The 21,732-nt window shown below is 43.6% G+C and overlaps 1 protein-coding gene across 5 annotated transcripts; it reads right to left on the minus strand.

Moving 5' to 3' along the window:
* Positions 1 to 49: 49 nt before the first annotated feature.
* LOC106580943 (uncharacterized) lies at positions 50 to 19,578 on the minus strand. 5 transcript variants are annotated; one of them, XM_045703687.1, is made up of 16 exons: positions 19,209 to 19,578; positions 13,380 to 13,411; positions 11,209 to 11,268; positions 11,081 to 11,107; positions 10,890 to 10,925; positions 10,684 to 10,731; positions 10,411 to 10,457; positions 10,228 to 10,280; positions 9,548 to 10,025; positions 8,490 to 8,615; positions 6,066 to 6,201; positions 5,939 to 5,986; positions 5,647 to 5,772; positions 2,387 to 2,552; positions 2,044 to 2,165; positions 50 to 1,892 (listed from the first exon to the last, which is right to left on the minus strand). In XM_045703687.1, exons 1-16 carry the CDS (start codon positions 19,259 to 19,261, stop codon positions 1,864 to 1,866), a joined length of 1,587 nt encoding a protein of 528 aa, XP_045559643.1. In that variant the 5' UTR covers positions 19,262 to 19,578; the 3' UTR covers positions 50 to 1,863. The 5 variants fall into 5 exon arrangements, with proteins under 5 accessions (XP_045559643.1, XP_045559646.1, XP_045559642.1 ...); XM_045703690.1 differs by having other exon boundaries at positions 5,701 to 5,772; positions 10,890 to 10,928; XM_045703686.1 differs by having other exon boundaries at positions 10,890 to 10,928.
* Between the last annotated feature and the right edge of the window lie 2,154 nt (positions 19,579 to 21,732).

Raw genomic sequence — 21,732 nt, forward strand, 5'->3', positions numbered from 1 at the left:
ATCATCTACTAGCTGAAAATGAGTTGCAATTAAAAAAATGTAATCAATCTTTCCAAAAATGTATTTTATTCAGTCAAAGATTTGTAATCTTAGACACCATGCCCAGAGCCCTATGAAGGCCCATTCCTGAGCTGTAACATTACAGAAGTGCACATGTAAGGACTGGAATATTAATGATGGACTTTTGGGAGCGATCACTCTGTGTAAAAATATGTACACACTTGCAAATGGCATCCAATACCCAATAGACAACTTAACTCATGGTTTTCCCATTCATAATGTCACAGTTAATCTGCCTGGGGTATTTGGGTCCCAGTATTGGCAACAGTGACATCCCTATTGAAAGGTGTTTAAAATGAGTTAGTAGCCCTTTTTATGAACAAAAAATACTCTCCTACATTAGTGGTTTCTGGAATTCAGTCAATCCCACCATGTTCAAATGCACGAGCGTGATTTCCAGGCTACAGAATGTACACGATCCAGGCTAAACAAAAGTAAATATTACCAATCTTTTCTCTGAGATGAAGCTTAGCTATCCCCACTCTCAGTTTGACGGCTCAATTTGGTCATAACACACATAAAAAACGAACAAACACAGACTACAAAAATAAAAACAATCACAGTATAGTTAAAAAAACAGAAAATATGTACACCGTATTAAAAGTACAGCTACACTCCTTGAGTAGTTCTTCCAATTCCATGATTAAGCAAGTGGCAATGCCTTGATTGAGAAATATCAAAATACACAAAATATACAACGTTTGAGACAACAGCCCTGTAAGTGTGTTAGCAGTTTCCATACTGCAGCAACATGTCTGTTACTGGCTACGCATTAGCTACCTATTTCCCAGAGCTATGACATAAGAGGTCTTCACTGCACAGGTCGTAGCATCAGCTCCTGGCTGTTTGGGGTACCGCTACAGCTTGATAACGCCTGCATTATTCCAGGTTAATGGACCATTTGTGAATGTCTAAGAACATAACCATTCAAGATTAAAGGTTGAGGTGTAATTCTCTTTCTATGCCTTTGTTGAACTCCTGTTGTAATCCTGAGAGAACATGAGGGGTGAAAAGCCAGGGTTTCCCACTACTAAACATCACTACTAGGCAGGGCACAAAGTTCACTAGATCTAGCATCCAGGCCTGCAGAAATCAAACATATCAGTTGAAGGCAATTGAATCCCAATTCTCTTGGGCTGGAAGGGGCTGACAGTGCTAGGCTGGTGTACCGGCCCTGCCCTGCCTAGGCAATGGCAGGAGACACATAATGCTTCTGATCTAGGATCAGTGTACCATCCTCAATTTATGAAGGAGGTATGCAGAGCTGACCTTAGATCAGCCTATAGAGCAAGGACGGGCAACTCCAGTCCTCGGGGGCTGGATTGGTGTCACACCTTTGCCCCAGCCCCAGCCAACACACCTGACTCCAATAATCAACTAATTATGATCTTTAGTTAGAATGCAATTAGCTTAATCAGCTGCGTTAGCTAGGGGTGGGGAAGAAATGTGACACCACTCCGGCCCCTGAGGATTGGAGTTGCCCATCCCTGGACCAGAGGGAACTTTCATCCTACTCCATACAGCCCTCAAACTCGACTCTGGACCTCGAAGCCAGTTCCACTGCATTTTTTCATTGTTCCCTTCAAATCAGGGACTGATTTAAACCTGGGACACCAGGTGTGTGCAATTAATTATCAGGTAGAACAGAAAACCAGCAGGCTCTGGACCTCGTAGGGTAAGAGTACCCCTGCGATACAGCATAAGCAGAGGGATTTCTGTCTTCAAGGCAAGAGTTCAAACGTCTCTCTCCCATTGTCTCTCTGGGCTGCGGAAAGGCAGGGACCTTTGGAGGCAAAAGATATCTCATTCGGCAGCTTTATTGTCTATCATATCTGAGGAGAACACAGACAGAAAGAGACAGACAGAAAGAGACAGACAGACAGAAATTGGTGTAAGTTAGTAGGAGACAAGAATGAGTACAAATATGTGTGTGCAGGCAGGTGAATGACTGTTTGTCGCTCTAGTCTAATGTGTGTCTCTAACCTTGCAGTGTCTTGAGGACCTCGTTGGGCAGGTCATCCAGCTCCTGTAGGCTCATCAAGAGGTGAGTGACAGTGGCTTGACCATTTGGCCTGCCAGTCTTCCAGCGCTCCAACGCCTTAAACCTGAAACCCAACACAAAACAAGTTGAGGGTCATATTTAGGGTCACATTATCTGAAAAAGAAATCATCACCAAAAATATGAATCAAAGAAAGTAGGTTGCTGTACAATTATTGAATGATCGGTGTACCAAGAATGCTTCAATGAGAAATGCCCAAAATAATGGCTGGCAAGTAATATAAAGTTGAGTTTTAAGGGTGCAGATACTATATCTATCTACTGTACCTCTGCATGATGACATCCTCCTCACTGGCCTGTATATCGTCCAGCTCTTTGGAGGACAGGTCCAGGCAACCGATAGCCACCTGCTTCCACTCCTTCCCCAGCCGCTTAGCCACCTGCATCAGCTGCTTGGACGACACGTCTGGGACTTGCACTGTCCGCACTCCGTCTGGAGACAACAGAGGAATGTCAGACTTTTAAGGGTTTTATTCAGGGTGACTGAACAGCAACTCAACAGGAATAAGACAACAGTATTAACTTTTTAGGGTATAGGGGGCAGTATTTTCGATTTCGGATGAAAAGCGTGCCGAGTAAACTGCCTAATACTCGGGCCCAGAGTCAAATATTTGCATAGTATTAGTAGATTCGGATAGAAAACACTCTGAAGTTTCTAAAACTGTTTGAATGATGTCTGAGTATAACAGAACTCAAATGGCAGGCAAAAACCTGAGAAATATCCAACCAGGAAGTTTGGAAATCTGAGAATTGTACACTGCTCAAAAAAATAAAGGGAACACTTAAACAACACAATGTAACTCCAAGTCAATCACACTTCTGTGAAATCAAACTGTCCACTTAGGAAGCAACACTGATTGACAATAAATGTCACATGCTGTTGTGCAAATGGAATAGACAACAGGTGGAAATTATAGGCAATTAGCAAGACACCCCCAATAAAGGAGTGGTTCTGTAGGTGGGGACCACAGACCACTTCTCAGTTCCTATGCTTCCTGGCTGATGTTTTGGTCACTTTTGAATGCTGGTGGTGCTTTCACTCTAGTGGTAGCATAAGACGGAGTCTACAACCCACACAAGTGGCTCAGGTAGTGCAGCTCATCCAGGATGGCACATCAATGCGAGCTGTAGCAAGAAGGTTTGCTGTGTCTGTCAGCGTAGTGTCCAGAGCATGGAGGCGCTACCAGGAGACAGGCCAGTACATCAGGAGACGTGGAGGAGGCCGTAGGAGGTCAACAACCCAGCAGCAGGACCGCTACCTCCGCCTTTGTGCAAGGAGGAGCAGTAGGAGCACTGCCAGAGCCCTGCAAAATGACCTCCAGCAGGCCACAAATGTGCATGTGTCTGCTCAAATGGTCAGAAACAGACTCCATGAGGGTGGTATGAGGGCCCGACGTCCACAGGTGGGGGTTGTGCTTACAGCCCAACACTGTGCAGGACGTTTGGCATTTGCCAGAGAACACCAAGATTGGCAAATTCGCCACTGGCGCCCTGTGATCTTCACAGATGAAAGCAGGTTCACACTGAGCACGTGACAGACGTGACAGAGTCTGGAGACGCCGTGGAGAACGTTCTGCTGCCTGCAACATCCTCCAGCATGACCGGTTTGGCGGTGGGTCAGTCATGGTGTGGGGTGGCATTTCTTTGGGGGGCCGCACAGCCCTCCATGTGCTCGCCAGAGGTAGCCTGACTGCCATTAGGTACCGAGATGAGATCCTCAGACCCCTTGTGAGACCATATGCTGGTGCGGTTGGCCCTGGGTTCCTCCTAATGCAAGACAATGCTAGACCTCATGTGGCTGGAGTGTGTCAGCAGTTCCTGCAAGAGGAAGGCATTGATGCTATGGACTGGCCCGCCCGTTCCCCAGACCTGAATCCAATTGAGCACATTTGGGACATCATGTCTCGCTCCATCCACCAATGCCACGTTGCACCACAGATTGTCCAGGAGTTGGCGGATGCTTTAGTCCTGGTCTGGGAGGAGATCACTCAGGAGACGATCCGCCACCTCATCAGGAGCATGCCCAGGCGTTGTAGGGAGGTCATACAGGCACGTGGAGGCCACACACACTAATGAGCCTCATTTTGACTTGTTTTAAGGACATTACATCAAAGTTGGATCAGCCTGTAGTGTGGTTTTCCACTTTAATTTTGAGTGTGACTCCAAATCCAGACCTCCATGGGTTTATAAATTGGATTTCCATTGATTCTTTTTGTGTGATTTTGTTGTCAGCACATTCAACTATGTAAAGAAAAAAGTATTTAATAAGATTATTTCTTTCAATCAGATCTAGGATGTGTTGTTTAAGTGTTCCCTTTATTTTTTTGAGCAGTATAGTTCTTCTTTTGAATCCCTATCGAAACTACAGTGTCTGTGGGGTCACGTTGCACTTCCTAAGGCTTCCATTGGCTGCCAACAGCCTTCAGAAAGTTTTTCCATCTTTCTCCTGTTACTGGGCAGAGAATAGTAGCTCAGTCAATGAGTGGACTGCCTATGGACAAAGGACTTGGTGATGCGTGATCCCGCGAGCGCGCCCCTCCTCCTTTTTCTTCTGTAATGAATACGCTATTGACCGGTTGGAATATTATCGACATTTTATGTTAAAAATACCCTAAGGATTGATTGTAAACAACGTTTCACATGTTTCTACAACCAGTAATGGAACATTTTGACTTTTCGTCTCTGGTACTGCGCTCGCGCGTTATGCCTTTGGATAGTGACCTGAACGCACGAATAAAACGGAGGTATTTGGACATAAATATGGAGTATTTCGAACAAAATAAACATTTCTTGTGGAAATAGGAGTCCTCGGAGTGCATTCTGACGAAGATCAGCAAAGGTAAGAGAATATTTATAATACTAATTCAGAGTTTTGTTGATGCCAGAACTTGGCGGGTAGCTGTATAGCTTGCTTCGATGGCTGAGCTATGTACTCAGAATATTGAACAATGTGCTTTCTCCGTAAAGTTATTTTGAAATCTGACAAAGCGGTTGCGTCAAGGAGTAGTGTATCTATAATTCTTTCAATAACTGTTGTAAATGTTATCAACGTTTATGATGAGTATTTTTGTAAACTGATGTGCACATTCACCAGAGGTTTGGTGGGAATACATTTTCTGAACATCACGCGCCAATGTAAAATGCTGTTTTTGGATATAAATATGAACTTTATCGAGCAAAACATTTATGTATTGTATAACATGAAGTCCTATGAGTGCCATCTGATGAAGATCATCAAAGGTTAGTGAATATTTTAGCTGTACATTTGGTTTTTATGATGCATGTCCAAAATGGCTGTGTGGATTTTCTTGTGAAGTTTATGTCCTAACATAATCTAATTTTATGCTTTCGCCCTAAAGCCTTTTTGAAATCGGACAATGTGGTTAGATTAACGAGAGTCTTATCTTTAAAATGGTGTAAAATAGTTGATTGGCTGAGAAAATCTAATTATGAGATTTTTGCTGTTTTGTATTTCGCGCCATGCTATTTCACTGGCTGTTGAATAGTGTGGGACGGTCACGTCCCACCTAGCCCAGAGAAGTTAACAGCAGACGACACAATGGATGTGTTCACACCATCACCCGACTCATCTGCACATCGACGTCTCTTTTTGGGCAACTCTTCCTCTGATGTGCTGGTGCTTCTCTTCCTGTCTACAGAAGAGGAGAAAAAAAGCTACTTTGTCAATCAAAAGCTACTTTGTTATGATTGGATGAAAAGTGCTTGTGCACAGAAAACTTGATATCTAGAACATACACTGGAATAAAGTGAACTCTTGATGCCGATATTGAGAGGGGCAAACAAAAATGACAAACTTACTATCTGTCAGTTTCCTTGACTTTTCAACTGTACTGTCCACACAGTCACCTGAGAGGAAGATAAATTAATATCCTGCTCCTTAACCCACAACACATTACAGACAGACACACAGCAGGTGTGTACGTACCTTCTCTGATGGTGGCTGACCACACAGTCTGGTCAGACTCTGTCTCTACGAGGGAGACCTTGAAAGGAGGGGGCTGCTCAAAGAACACCTCAAAATATCCCTTCAATTTAGTCACGGCCAGCGTGAACGGCAAGTCCTGCAGGACACCAAATACACACAACACAGACATATGAATAAACGCACTTAGTACATACTGTACATACACTGAGTATACAAAACATTAAGAACACCTGCTTTTTCCATGACACAGAGTGACCAGGTGAATCTAGGTGAAAGCTATGATCCCTTAATGATGTCACTTGTTAAATCCACTTCAATCAGTCTAAATGAAGGGGAGGAGACAGGTCAAAGAATGATTTTTCAGCCTAGAGACAATTGAGACATGGATTGTGTATGTGTACCATTCAGAGGGTGAATGAGCAAGACAAAATATTTAAGTGCCTTTCAACAGGGTATGGTAGTAGTCAAGAACTGCAATGCTGCCTTGTTTTTCACGCTCAACAGTTTCCCATGTGTATCAAGAACGGTCAACCACCCAAATGACATCCAGCCAACTTGACACATCTGTGGGAAGTATTGGAGTTAACATAGACCAGCATCCCTGTGGTACGTTATCGACATCTTGTAGAGTCCCTGCCTCGACGAATTCAGGTTGTTCTGAGGTAAAAAGGGGGTGTAACTCAATATTAGGAAGGTGTTCTTAACGTTTTGTACACTCAATGTACCGTACATACAGTTGAAGTTGGAAGTTTACATACACTTATGTTGCAGTCATTAAAACTCGTTTTTCAACCACTCCACAAATTTCTTGTTAACAAACTTTAACAAACTATAGTTTTGACAAGTCGGTTAGGACATCTACTTTGTGCATGACACAAGTCATTTTCCAACAATTGTTTACAGACAGATTATTTCATTTATAATTCACTGAATCACAATTCCAGTGGGTCAGAGGTTTACATACACAAAGTTGAATATGCCTTTAAACAGCTTGGAAAATTCCCGAAAATTATGTCATGGCTTTAGAAGCTTCTGATAGGCTAATTTACATAATTTGAGTCAATTGGAGGTGTACCTGTGAATGTATTTCAATGTCTACCTTCAAACTCAGTGCCTCTTTGTTCGACATCATGGGAAAATCAAAAGAAATCAGCCAAGACCTCAGAATTCTTTTTTTGTAGACCTTAGTCTGGTTCATCCTTGGGAGCAATTTCTAAACGCCACGTTCATCTGTGCAAACAATAGTACACAAGTATAAACACCATGGAACCATGCAGCCGTCATACCGCTCAGGAAGGAGACACGTTCTGTCTCCTAGAGATGAACGTACTTTGGTGCGAAAAGTGCAAATCAATCCCAGAACAACAGCAAAGGACCTTGTGAAGATGCTGGAGGAAACAGGTACAAAAGTATCTATATCCACAGTAAAACAAGTCCTATATCGACATAACCTGAAAGGCCGCTGAGCAAGGAAGAAGCCACTGCTCCAAAACCGCTATAAAAAAAGCCAGACTACAGTTTGCAACTGCACATGGGGACAAAGATTGTACTTTTCGGAGAAATGTCCTCTGGTCTGATGAAACAAAAATAGAACTGTTTGGCCATAATAACCATCGTTATGTCTGGGGAAAAAAGGGGGAGGCTTGCAAGCTGAAGAACACCATCTCAATCGTGAAGCACGGGGGTGGCAGCATCATGATGTGGGGGTGCTTTGCTGCAGGAGGGACTGGTGCACTTCACAAAATAGATGGCATAATGAGGCAGGAAAATTATGTGGATATTTTGAAGCAACATCTCAAGACATCAGTCAGGAAGTTAAAGCTTGGTCGCAAATGAGTCTTCCAAATGGACAATGACCCCAAGCATACTTCCAAAGTTGTGGCAAAATGGCTTAAGGACAAAAAAGTCAAGGTATTGGAGTGGCCATCACAAAGCCCTGACCTCAATCCTATAGAACATTTGTGGGCAGAATTGAAAAAGCGTGTGCGAGCATGGAGGCCTACAAACCTGACTCAGTTACACCAGCTCTGTCAGGAGGAATGGGCCAAAATTCACACAACTTATTGTGGAAAGCTTGTGGAAGACTACCCGAAACGTTTGACCCAAGTTAAACAATTTAAAGGCAATGCTACCAAATACTAATTGAGTGTATGTAAACATCTGACCCACTGGGAATGTGATGAAAGAAATAAAAGCTGAAATAAATCATTCTCTCTACTATTATTCTGACATTTCACATTCTTAAAATAAAGTGGTGATCCTAACAGACCTAAGACAGGGAATTTTTACTAGGATTAAAATGTCAGGAATTGTGAAAAACTGAGTTTAAATGTATTTGGCTAAGGTGTATGTAAACTTCTGAGTTCAACTGTACTGTAGGTCAGTGCTTACTGGTTATGCAGTAATGGGTGAATGAACCCTCACCGCAGGGCTGATGTCTCCCTCTGGTTCACTCATGAGGCGGTACCTACTCTCATCCAGCTTACAGGTGGGAGGCTTCTCTACCTTCAGGTAACGCCTCTTGGAGCAACGCACCTCCTTCCCTATGTCCTGGAGTGAGGGAGGGGTAGAGGAGGAGAAAGAAAGGCAGAGAGACAAATGAATAGATAGAAGTGGACCAGTGATTTACCATAGGTAAGCGAGAGATTCCAATAATGGTAACAATAGCGGGGATGACTATTCCCTGTTCAGGAAACCTGGGAGCTGGTGGACGGAGATGGTTTCCATGGTCAATTTGGTGTGTGATGGAAAATCTTTCTTATTGTTGACTAACGGTCAACAACTCCTTTCCCTGGCCAGTTAGGCAGGGTCAAATGGACTGTTCTGAAGCTGAGTGCTCTGATGTGGGTCTCTGCTGAGTTCAGGCATTCAATCACTCAGCCATTCAATCACTCAGCCATTCCCCTCACCACTGATACTACTATCACACTAATACACACTCCACTGATTCTACACACTACCAGCACTCAAACCACATTTCAGGAACTGGGTGACGTGTGACCTAAGAGACGGTGTAATATCACAGAGTAAAAATTGACTGAGGTCTATATTTGATATCACATGGTGTTACTATCCCAATATAAACCTACCAGTTGGAAAAACATTGTCATTTTAACCAGTGTTGCCCACTGGGCTAGATTCAGATCTAATGTATGAGGTTTGGGGTTTCAATCTGAGTTGTTCCTAGACACAGATAAACAAATCAATACAAAATCATCTGTTCATTAATATGCACCAATGCCTTCTGATACAGTGATGAATGAACTCATCTTGATCACCACACACACATACACACAAATGAACAGACCGCAGACTTCCAGTGTGACATGTGATTTCCCTCAGTAGAGACCACAGTGTGAGTCAGAGTGCCAGGAGGTCAGGCCAGTGGGCATTACAATCCCTCTGATCATGTTCACCTCTTTGCTCTGAATCAGTAAGATGTTACTGTAATGATCCACACACACACCCCGTGTCCCTCTCACCTTAATGTCGGAGGAGTTGTTGGTGGCCAGGTAGATGCGAAAGGAGTAGGAGTTGTTCAGAGCCAGTTCCTTATACACCAGGACCACACCGTGGTGCTCTACAGGCTTGCTGCTCTGGACAATGGGCCCCACTGGGGACAGGGACGACACACGCCACTTTACATGGCTGCCAGAGTGGTCTACCGAGGGCTCGATCACCGGACAGCTGTCCTTCATATGCAGGACACTGAAGGTCATTTCACTGTCGGGGTCAGCGAGGCAGAGGGAGTGAGGGAACTGGATGGAGGTGAGGATGGATGAGGGGCTGTTGACACAGTCCACATTGAAGATGGGCCCAGCGAACCTCCAGGAGTCCCTGAGAAACATGCCGAACTTGGACCAGGACAGGACCGAGTAGCGGATCAGGACTCTCCCCGACACCTCAAACACCAGGCCGGTGACGGAGCACTCATATGTCCCCTCTCCCTCCAGCTGCACCCTGACACACAGAACCAGAGAGATGGACAGACTCATACCAGTCAGACAGACACTCAGCAGGAGAGGCATTAGTGGTTTGGGAATTTTCTTTTTTATTAAAAAAGAGAGGTAGAGATACTAAGTAAGCAAGAGAGTAAGAGATTTAGAGATGGAGAAAAGAGAGAGAGAGAATGAACAAGGCTACAGGTAGAAGACCTACTCACTGTAGGCGTCCTTTAGAGATCCTCCTGGGAGTAACCAGTTCATTGCCTTGACTCTGATAGAGAAACAGACATGGTACTAAGATTAGCCCCTGTTCCTCTAGTGAGTCTACAGCCATACTGTACGTCTCTGAAGCTTTATTACACAACTATCATTCAATTCCACAATCAAACAAATGTACTTACCCACTGGACAGCCTTGCATTTTTCACAGCATGGCTTGGGGGGCACATCTGACAAAGGAGATCGCAAAAGTCAAACTAGGCACTCCCTCTTGGGGAGTACTCTACCTCTCAGACTATGATTTGCAGACACATTTTCATAAACCTATGAATGCACCCAGATATCTTCTCTCTAGCCTTTCAACCATTACAATCTCCTTTGTCTAGGATAGCCCGACATTTTGTGGAAAAAGCGAAACACTTGGTAGTAGAATGACTTTTGCCAAACTGAGGATACCTTTAGCAAGGGAAACCTCTGCATCAGGTTGAGGAGCCGACTCTGACTCTGTGGAGAGAGAAGTTACTCCTCATGAAGGAAGTTGGGGGAGAGGAGCAATCATTCTACTCAGGACATTCTGAGGTGGAAGAGGCTATTGATCTGTATTTCAGAGGCAGGATAAGGCAGATATAGGCATTGTGTCTGACGTTTTAGTTCCAACTCACCATTACAGGAACCCTCAACATCAGGCTCCTTGGATTCTACTGGGACAAGCCAAAAAAGAATACAATTATTTCTAAAAAGATCCTAACTGACTGAGTAAAGACACAAGCCAGGTGCTGGTGTGACCGTGTATCATCACAGATTGTAAATTGTTTTGATGAAGCTGAGAGAACAAGGGCTGTGTTTTTCTCACCTTCTTCTTCTTTCTCAGCAGAGCCGTCTGTTGAAAGACAAAGAGAGAGAAGGTTATGTTAGAGGGTGGGATAAAGCCTGAAGATTCATACTGTGATGGAGAGATTTTGATCTCTAGCAGCCGCTCACCAGAATCCTCCTCCTCCTCTTCGTCCTCCTCTTCTTCAGAACTCTCCTCTGTAGATGTCCCTGCATTGTTTGTCAGAAAAATCCATAGGACATGGAGGGATGAACTTTGAAAACGTTTCTCATTCTAAGTGTACTTTCAAATAAAGAGGGGTGAGGGAAATTGATTGGTAGTTCAAACATGACTTGAGAGGCCTATATGCAGCTCAGTGACCATTAGCGTTCTGTTTGAGTAGTGTTCACGGGGTGGGGGGATTTCTCTTGAGTGAAATCTCACTCTGTACAGAGGAAAATACAAACATACTGCAAAGGTGTGTCCACCTGAGCCACTGTTATCATTTTCAGTCAGATTATCTGTAACAACTGAACTTGGATTAGAGATGTCTTGGGTAAGGGGTTAATATGGAATTAGGAACTCTCCATCTTTCCACCCCACTTTACCCATAATGCAGAGAGGTTTACAGTAACCTGGGGCAGCAGGTAGCCTAGTGGTTAGAGCGTTGGGCTTGGAACCAAAAGGTTGCTGGATGGAATCCCTGAGCTGACATGGTAAAAATTGGCCGTTCTACCTGTGAACAAGGCAGTTAACCCACTGTTCCCCGTGTAGTCCGTCATTGTAAATAAGAATTTGTTCTTAACTGACTTGGCTAGCTAAATAAAAAAATAAAAAAACGAAGGGACTGGCCCTCTGTGGGACCCGCCCCAAACAACTCCAGCCCATCCCCTGAGAGTTTTCTGAAGGGTCTCTACCCTAGGCCCATTACTAAGAAATGGCAGAAAAAGAATATCATACATTATCGATTTGTAGCCTTTTATTTACTGTCTGACTGAGCATTATCTAAATGTTGCACTTCTGTTGTCAAACTGTGACTAAGTTCATTCTGATGAGCTCATCAGTGTATACCCTCTTCACTCACATCACACCACATTGCTCATCTGAAACTTCCACTCTGATTCCTCACTAATGTAGATGAATGCAAACTGGATACAGTATGTATATGAGCGTATTGTAATTCGGTGATATGTCTGTGGTTTTTCTATGTATAGTGCTGAGGGCCCCTGTGTCAGAGCTGTAACTTTACAGAAGCAGATATTCTCCTTCAGAAATTCAGAATGACTTATAAATTGTATGCTTCATACTGTAAGTGCATCTAAAGTAGGGCTGTGATGATTGTGTAACGATTAATTGCCATGCAAATGGTCACGATTATTGTTATGATTGTCATTTTTGTAGAATTTGTATATATTTTGTAATGCATCAAAATGCATCTTTGAAAATAAGCTACGGGATATCTAATGAATACAACACAGCTTTGGCGAAAATAATTCTCAAAAGCAAATGTTTTTGACTTCTTGGAACTTCTGTAAATCAAGCTTCTCCACCCAAATCATTGTAAAATGATTACCAACTTTACCCTTTTCATGTAAAAATGAAAAAAACTGCTACTGGGTAAACTATATCTACTTGAAAATAAAGTTAAATCCCCCCCCATCTTAAAATTAATGTATTAAGAATAAAAAAATGTTCACGGTTATTGTCAATAATTGTCCAAATCTAAAGTGAAACTACGGCCTACCTGGTAAGATAGAGTGAAGTGAACTGGTGCCCTGGTGTACAGACATGGCTAGCTCCTGGGGTATCTGTACCCAGCAGGAGTGAGTCTGGGTCAGGCCTTCTAGCTGAAAGCCTGGCATTGGCAGAGGGGAAGCTAATAGATGGAGCCTGTCCTCTCTGGGGCAGGGAGCCTCATCTCAGACTGAGAATCAGCCAGGTCTCTCTCTCTCTCTCTCTCTGCTCTACAAACGTCCCTCTCTCTTGCTCGTTCTCCCTCCCTCTCCCCTTATCTCTTCCCCCCCATCTCTCCATCTGTGTCCTCATATGCCTCCAATCGCTCTCTGCCTCATCTAACATCCACTCAGACATCTCACACACACACACACACACACACACACACACACACACACACACACACACACACACACACACACACACACACACACACACACACACACACACACACACACACACACACACACACACACACACCTTTTAACTGGTTTTGACTGCCATCTGCTGGTCTAATTAAAGATCACATTAATTCAGAACTTTTTGCCACATGAGACAAAACAAAACATTTCATGCACAATCAAACAAAGAGCGAAACGGTGCTTACCCTTCTGGTCAGGGGCAGGGATGTCTCCATCTCTGTGGGTTAAAAGAGAAAGGAAATGATAAGGGCATCCCAAGACGTTATCAAAATGGAGTTAAGAGAATACAACTTCAGTTTAAGGACCAGTGGGGGAGGGGATTATGGGTGTGGAGAAGAGGGGGTGGAGCTGAACTGTCCAGCTGCAGACCCATCTCTGTCTTCACTTCCTCTCTCCGATGTACACACAAACGCTCATTCAACTGAGGCACAAAAACAGGAAGTGGAGAAGCTGCCAAAATCTCACGTTCATGACATCAGCCCATCCTCCAGTGTGGTGTGGAACCCCCACCCCCTACATCCTGACCCAGTTTTACACAACACGGCTGGTACTGCAAAACCATGGAAAGGTACTGGCCGATAATAGTGCTTATGATTATAAACCGTAAGTTCTTAAAGAGACAGTATCAAAGAACATCAAAAGTTGATCTAACATCAAGACACAAAGGGAAGGGTTTTGCAGTTAGCAGTGTTACAGGTTTATATAACCCATAATAATGTGTATCATCCAGAGGTTGTCTCTCAGCCTCAGACAAAGCGTGCCGCTTGGTCATTCAGTCTGTGACCTGTGTGAACAAGTTCAGCATGCACAGAGAACTAGGTCAACAGTATTTATTTTTTATTTTACTCCATCGTAAAAATACTGCGCTTTAGGTGATCAAAAGCCAGAGTTGACTCAAGTGTAGTCTTTAGTCCTTTACCACAGAGGAGATTAGGAATACAGTAGAAACACTTTACTAAATTGGCATGTGTTTACAACCTCTTTGATAATAAGAAAGTAATTAATCATGATAACTGTGCATGGTACCTGCAGATAAGGTCCTGAAACAACGATTGAACGGTGACCAAAATGCATAAGCTATTTCTAGTTCTGTGTCGTGACATCATTAGAATATTGTCACTCTTTTAGATTTAATGAAACCTGATAAGCTAGTGGTCCTCATCCTCATTGTCCTCAGACAGGAGTACAGGAAAGACTGTTAACTTTTCAAGGTCAATGTTCGACACAGCCAACAGGTTTCTGTATCACAACACAACGGTTATACATTTCCATGGCAGTCATATTCACACATGTACTCTGCCCGTGACTTTCTGTCACGCCCTGATCTGTTTCACCTGTCTTTGTGATTGTCTCCACCCACCTCCAGGTGTCACACGTTTTCCCCATTATTCCCAGGGTATTTATTCCTGTGTTCTGTTTGTCTGTTGTCAGGTCACCTTGTCTTGTTTAGTCAACCATCGTGGTTTTCCGTGCTTCTGCTTTTTCCTTGTCTGTGTTTTTCTAGTCCTCCTGGTTCTGACCTTTTGCCTGCCCTGACTTTGAGCCTCCCTGCCTCCCTGTACCGTTTGGAACTCTGACCTGGTTATGAACTTTTGCCTGTCCTCGACCTGCCCCTTGTTGTTTAATAAATATCAGAGACTCAAACCGTCTGCCTCCTGTGTCTGCATCCGGGTCTCGCCCTGTGTTGTTATACTTTCAGCCTCTATCCATTTCTCTGTCAATTCTTTCTCTTTGCCCTCTCTTCAACCCTGGCCTCTCACCATCTCTTCTCTCCCACTCATACAAAACAAAACCCTCCCCTTCCTTTCTTGTCTCTCTCACCCCTTCTCTCTCTGTCTGTGTCTCTGTGGTGTGATAAGGCCACAGTTTTAGCATGTTTCCTACAGCCTTACATGAACACACTGAAAGCCTGTGAACAAGAGATAGGCAATAGTCAGTTAGTTCTAGTGCTATAGGTTTTGTCACAGCTCCAATTCAGCCTTGTGTACCTCAGTAGGTTAACATATCACACACCATCAGTCACAACATTAATGATACACTAAACTGTCAAGTATGAGGATAAAACGTTATGCCTTCATGAGGGGTCATATATTCTGCAGGTATTGTGCATTGTATTTTTAGGTATACTGAACAAAAACATAAACTCAACATTTCAACGATTTTACTGAGTTACAGTTCATATAAGGAAATCAGTCAATTTAAATAAATACATTTAGGCCCACCCACTCGGGAGCAAGGACCACCGACTGGGGAAACAGGCCTAGCCAATCAGAATTAGTTTTTCCCCACAAAAGGTCTTTATTACAGACAGAAATACTCCTCAGTTTCATCAGCTGTCCGTGTGGCTGGTCTCAGATGATCCCACAGGTGAAGAAGCCAGATGTGGAGGTCCTGGGCTGGCGTGGTTACACAAGGTCTGCGGTTGTGAGGCCGGTTGGACATACTGCCAAATTCTCCAAAACAACGTTGGAGGCAGCTTATGGTAGAGAAATTAACATTCAATTCTCTGGCAACAGCTCTGGTGGACATTCCTGCAGGGAGCTTGCAAGGACCACCCACTGGGGATCCAGGCCCAGCCAATCAGATGATCCCGCAGGTGAAGAAGGCAGATGTGGTGGCCCTGGGCTGGCTACATGTGGTCTGCAGTTGTGATGCCGCTTGACCGTACTGCCAAATTCTCTAAAACAACTTATGTTAAAGAAATGAACATTCAATTCTCTGGCAACAGCTCTGGTGGACATTCCTGCAGTCAGCATGCCAATTACACACTCCCTCAAAACTTGAGACATGTGGCATTGTGTTGTGTGACAAAACTGCACATTTTAGAGTGGCCTTTTATTGTCCCCAGCACATGGTGCACCTATGTAATGATCATGCGGTTTAATCGGCTTCTTGATATGCCACACCTGTCAGGTGGATGGATTATCTTGGCAAAGGAGAAATGCTCTAACAGGGATGTAAACAAATTTGTGCACAAACTTTGAGAGAAATAAGCTTTTTTGTTAATGAAACATTTCTGGGATCTTTTTTTTCAGCTCATGAAACATCGGACCAACACTTTACATGTTGCGTTTATGTTTTTGTTCAGTATAATTGAATATCTACAGTACAGAAGATAGCCCTATTTGGTAAAAGACCAAGTCCATATTATGCCAAGAACAGCTCAAATAGGCAAAGAGAAATGACAGTCCATCATTACTTTAAGACAGGAAGGTCAGTCAATACAGAACATTTCAAGAACTTTGAAAGTTTCTTCAAGTGCAATCGCAAAAACCATCAAGTGCTACAGTATGATGAAACTGGCTCTCATGAGGACCGCCACAGGAAAGGAAGACCCAGAGTTAACTCTGCTGCAGAAAATAAATTCATTAGAGTTACCAGCCTCAGAAATTGCAGCCCAAATAAATGCTTCACAGAGTTCAAGTAACAGACACATCTCAACATCAACTGTTCAGAGGAGACTGCGTCAATCAGGCCTTCATGGTCGAAATTGCTGCCAAGAAACCACTACTAAAGGACACCAATGAGAAGAAGAGACTTACTTGGGCCAAGAAACACGAGCAATGGACATTAGACCGGTGGAAATCTGTCCTTTGGTCTGATGAGTCCAAATTTGAGATTTATGGTTCCAACCGCTGTGTCTTTGTGAGACAGAGTAGGTGAACGGATGATCTCCACATGTGTGGTTCCCACCGTGAAGCATGGAGGCGGAGGTGTGATGGTGTGGGGTTGCTTTGGTGGTGACACTGTCAGTGATTTATTTAGAATTCAAGGCACACTTAACCAGCATGGCTACCACAGCATTCTGCAGCAATACGCCATCCCATCTGGTTTGCACTATCAATTGTTTTTCAACAGGACAATGACCCAACACCCCTCCAGGCTGTGTAAGGGCTATTTGACCAAGAAGGAGTGTGATGGAGTGCTGCATCAGATGACCTGGCCTCCACAATCACCCGACCTCAACCCAATTGAGATGGTTTCGAATGACTTGGACCTCAGAGTGAAGGAAAAGCAGCCATCAAGTGCTCAGCATATGAGGGAACTCCTTCAAGACAGTTGGAAAAGCATTCCAGGTGAAGCTGGTTGAGAGAATGCCAAGAGTGTGCAAAGCTATCATCGAGACAAAGGGTGGCTACTTTGAAGAATCTAAAATATTTTTTTGTTTGTCACGTTGATATGAATGATTCAGGAGGCAGACGCAGGAATTCGTAATATGGGTTTTTATTATGCCCCAAATTACGGCGACGAAGACCAAACAAACACGTAACAAAAACACAGGGTTGAAACCCAAACAAAAGAGCGAAGAGAACCTCGAATAAATGACACTAGCGCACAATGATTATCACACGGGACGAGACCCGAAATCATCTGCTCAATCCACAATGGCACGAAAGCAAAACACACAGCACAGGTACTCACACGCACCAACGGACATAGTAACAATAATCGACAGCACCATGGTGAACAATGGGCACATACTGTATATACAAATACAATCAGTGGGAATAGGGGCCAGGTGTGCGCAATGAAAGTTCCAGAGGGATCCGTGACATTGTTTAACACTTTTTGGGTTACAACATGATTCCATGTGTTATTTCATAGTTTTGATGTCTTAACTATTATTCTACAACCTAGAAAATAGTACAAATAAAGAAAAACCCTTGAATGAGCTGGTGTGTCAAACTTTTGACTGGTACTGTATATATGTCAGCACTTCGGTGACACTCAAGCCTCTTCAGTGATTTGAGCGTTGAATTGTCTAACCAGAATTTTGATAATTTAAGTCAGTGGCAAAAGGGTGTGGCATGGTGGCAAGGTGCCAAATGTGTCTTGTTTCTCCAGCAGCCTGTGGTGTGATAGAAAACCAGGAAACCACAATAACTATTGACCTAGTGTTCCCCTTGGATATAAGTCACCATCTATCACCTTTAACTGCACTGGGGTTCATGGTTACTCACCACACAAACACTATTCATTATTTACTACACAAACGGGACAATGTAGAACGTTTTCTACATTTCTACAACTACATTTTACAGTATAACAGGCTCCCGTGTGGCTCAGTTGGTAGAGCATGGTGTTTGCAACACCAGGGTTGTGGGTTCGATTCCCACGGGGGACCAGTATGGAGAAAGAAATGTATGAAATGTATGCATTCACTACTGTAAGTCGCTCTGGATAAGAGCATCTGCTAAATGACTAAAATGTGTAAAACATTACCATGATTGTAGTAACACTGTGGTTACAGAAGTGATATGGGTTAAAAAATAAATAGTCCTTGACTATCAAGCTTCACTGGGAAAAAGTCCCAATAGCCTAGTTCAAGATGATTATATGATACATGGTATGGTATAATATTTGGTACATAGATGCTCTTATACATATAACAACGAAGCTAGTTTACCTTTACTAGCACTTTCACATTGCAGGTGTCTAATGAAGAACGACCTGGCTGGCACGCTTTTAAACTGCTGAAACAATGCATCTTGAGACAAAATAGCCTAACTATGGCAGTGGAAAATGCAGTGGTGAAGGACGGATACACGCAAGTGGTTTCGTTTTCAAGTTAAAAGAGACGGTTTTATTGAGAACCCAAAAAGTATTGTTGCATTGGGTTGGCCTACAGAATAACATCGTTCTTTGGTTGTAACTCGCGGTATAGCCATATTACTTGGGCGATGGGCATGTTTGTGTTATGATCAGTCAACAACACAGCATCTTGTGCGTTACAAAGCGATCATGGCGTCCCCTCTCACTTTTGGGGTATGTCTTCAATAAAATAAAAATACATGGTTGCAACTATTTTGGGTCTTATATGTTTTTTTTATAAATCGAGAACTAAGTTACCAGCTAAGGGTAGCAAGCAGCAACAACAAAGGAACAGCTCTTTCCGGATTCGACAGAACATTGCGGCGCACATCTTTGTCAGTGTGAATGCAACCTCATGCATATATAGGCTACGTGCAAGACTAAATCTCGCCATTATTTGGCTATGTATTTAAGATGCTTACCCTTCATCCAGGTTACAAGCGGCTCCGCAGCTCGCCATCCTCGCCACCATCATGTGCCTGAGGAACTTTCACCTTAGGTTTTGATTTGGTCGTTTTTGCTTCACGGTCGTGATGTTCCGTGATAGCACCTGCCCGTCTCTCTGTCAGAAATCATTTCCTTTTAAAATGATACCTTGACTTTACATCAAATAGGACGATGTAAGCTCTCAAAACAAATACACTCTCCCATAGTAGGCATAGGTTTAGTTTAGGCTAAAATATGCTGATTTGACTACCATGTGGTAAATGGAGGTCTCATTGTTTACAATTGCAAATGATTTACAAATAGCTGCAAAAGCACAGCCCTGGAGCAATAAAAGTGCGCAAGAACAGCTCAGTGGGAGGAGTATATTATCCCGCCAATGATTTACATAACTCTAGTCCGCTTTTTTCATTGAAACAAGACGCCTGGCTGCATGGCGCTTCTGGGTTTCTTTCCCGTCAATTCTGATCAATGAGAACTCTGATTACTATGGCGGGGATATAAAATATGTACCATAAGGAAGATTATCTGGGCTGCCAATATGATTTTAATTATTGAAGATGACTAAAGTTTACAGTTTTCATGCTAAAATACGGCTACTGATACTAAAATAAATTGTCATACTGCTGCCACATTGTATTAAATGGTCAGACCTTTTGATATCCAGGCGTTACGTTGTAGATATTTCTCACCCTTTCTTTGTAACATTGTATCTATATCTAGGGGACTCCCGAATGGCGCAGCGGTCTAATGCACTGCATCGCAGTACTTGAGGCGTCACTATAGACACAGCCTGGATACGAACCAGGGTATCACAACCGGCCGTGATTGGGAGTCCCATGGGGCGGTGCACAATTGGCCCAGCATCGTCCGGATTTGGCCGGTGTAGGTCGTCATTGTAAGTACGAATTTGTTCTTAACTGAATGTCTAGTTAAATAAATGTTACATAACCAAAAGTATCCAAAGTAGGTCAAGTCAATGGTCTCGTGTCAAAAGTTCATTTTTTAGCGGGAAAATATAAACCCGTAAGTCTGCAGTACACGAAACCAACCACTAGATATCGCAATCTACAATAAGAAAACCACAATGTTCTGTTGCCAGAGAAGTTCCCAGTTAACTATTTCTTGATCACGTCTATTGGCCAGTTCATCTTTACTTGAAATGAAAACGCTCTGCCTGATATAAGTCAACAGCTGTCAATGGTGATGATCAGAACATCAGTAACTAATCATAGGCCTATCTCTAGTCTATTCTACAGAGTGACAGTGTACTGTGTGTGGGTGCCCCCCTCCCCAGCTATTTCTCTTTCCTGTCATTCTCTGTGTGATGTCCAGGGACAGAGGAATGAGTGCAGGATCAAGGGCTTTCCTATCGATCTGGTGCTCATTTGGAGTGGATGAGTGGATCTCGTCTCCCATCTCCCCCTCTCCGGGACTACAGTTACTTACACATGGTGTGCATGATGTGTTTGTGTATGTGTGTGTCTGTGTCTGTGTGTGTGTGTATATATATGTGTGCGGCAACAGACAGTGACAGAGAGTTGGGACAAACCGGGTGACCACAGATGAATTATACAGGTCTACAACCCTACAGTGAGAACTCAGCCCCTCAATGCAGGGACAAGACACACATTGAGCTGAGGCCTGCCTGAGCTGCTGTGCTGGGGGAAGCCAGAGAGGAGAGGAGACCTGAGTGGAGACCTGGGGGAGAGAGAGAAAGAGGCCTCTGAGTGCTCTGTAATCTGTGTTGATGTACAGGGGCAGGGGAGAGGACTCTCAATCCACTGAAATTGCACTCTCATCCATTCATACTTCTCCTCTGGTGTAGAGGAACTGGAGAGAGGATTATACACACAGGCTGGGTCTTAATCTAGTGAAGTCGTTCTCATCCACTCCCACACCTGATGCTCACTCAGGGAAATCCACCTGTCAAACACACAGTCACAGTTGTCTGGGGGGACACCCCTAGTATCTGTTGGTCTGGTGAAACACAACAGTAAGATTGCAAATGTTTATGTAAATCAATGTCAAAATACCAACATACCCTGTCCCTGGCCATGTGGACTGGATTCCAACAACTAAGTATGTGAGTAGATAAGTATAATGCATTGAGACAGGGTCCCTGGAACAAGGAATAAGCCTTTCTTTGTTTGAATGCTAAAGCAGCGGTGGGTAAGACAGGGCTTTTTAGGATAGACAGACCAGTTTGGAAAGAATGATGTCACCTACTCTAGGGGGTTAATTTGACCCTTGTTGTTCTGGGGTGAGGGCCGCTATCCCATTATCACCACACACACACACACACACACACACACACACACACACACACACACACACACACACACACACACACACACACGCATTATATATAACGAGGTATCCTCTTACTGTGGAGACAAGGGATGTGGTTTCCTCTCAACTCAGTTCCATTTCAATAGGCTCAGGGTTAATGATCATAGAACAGTGAACAAAATATGCAGGTCTGCTGCACCCCTAAACACA

Source organism: Salmo salar, chromosome ssa20 (assembly GCF_905237065.1).
Source record: "Salmo salar chromosome ssa20, Ssal_v3.1, whole genome shotgun sequence".
Taxonomy (NCBI): Eukaryota; Metazoa; Chordata; class Actinopteri; order Salmoniformes; family Salmonidae; genus Salmo; species Salmo salar.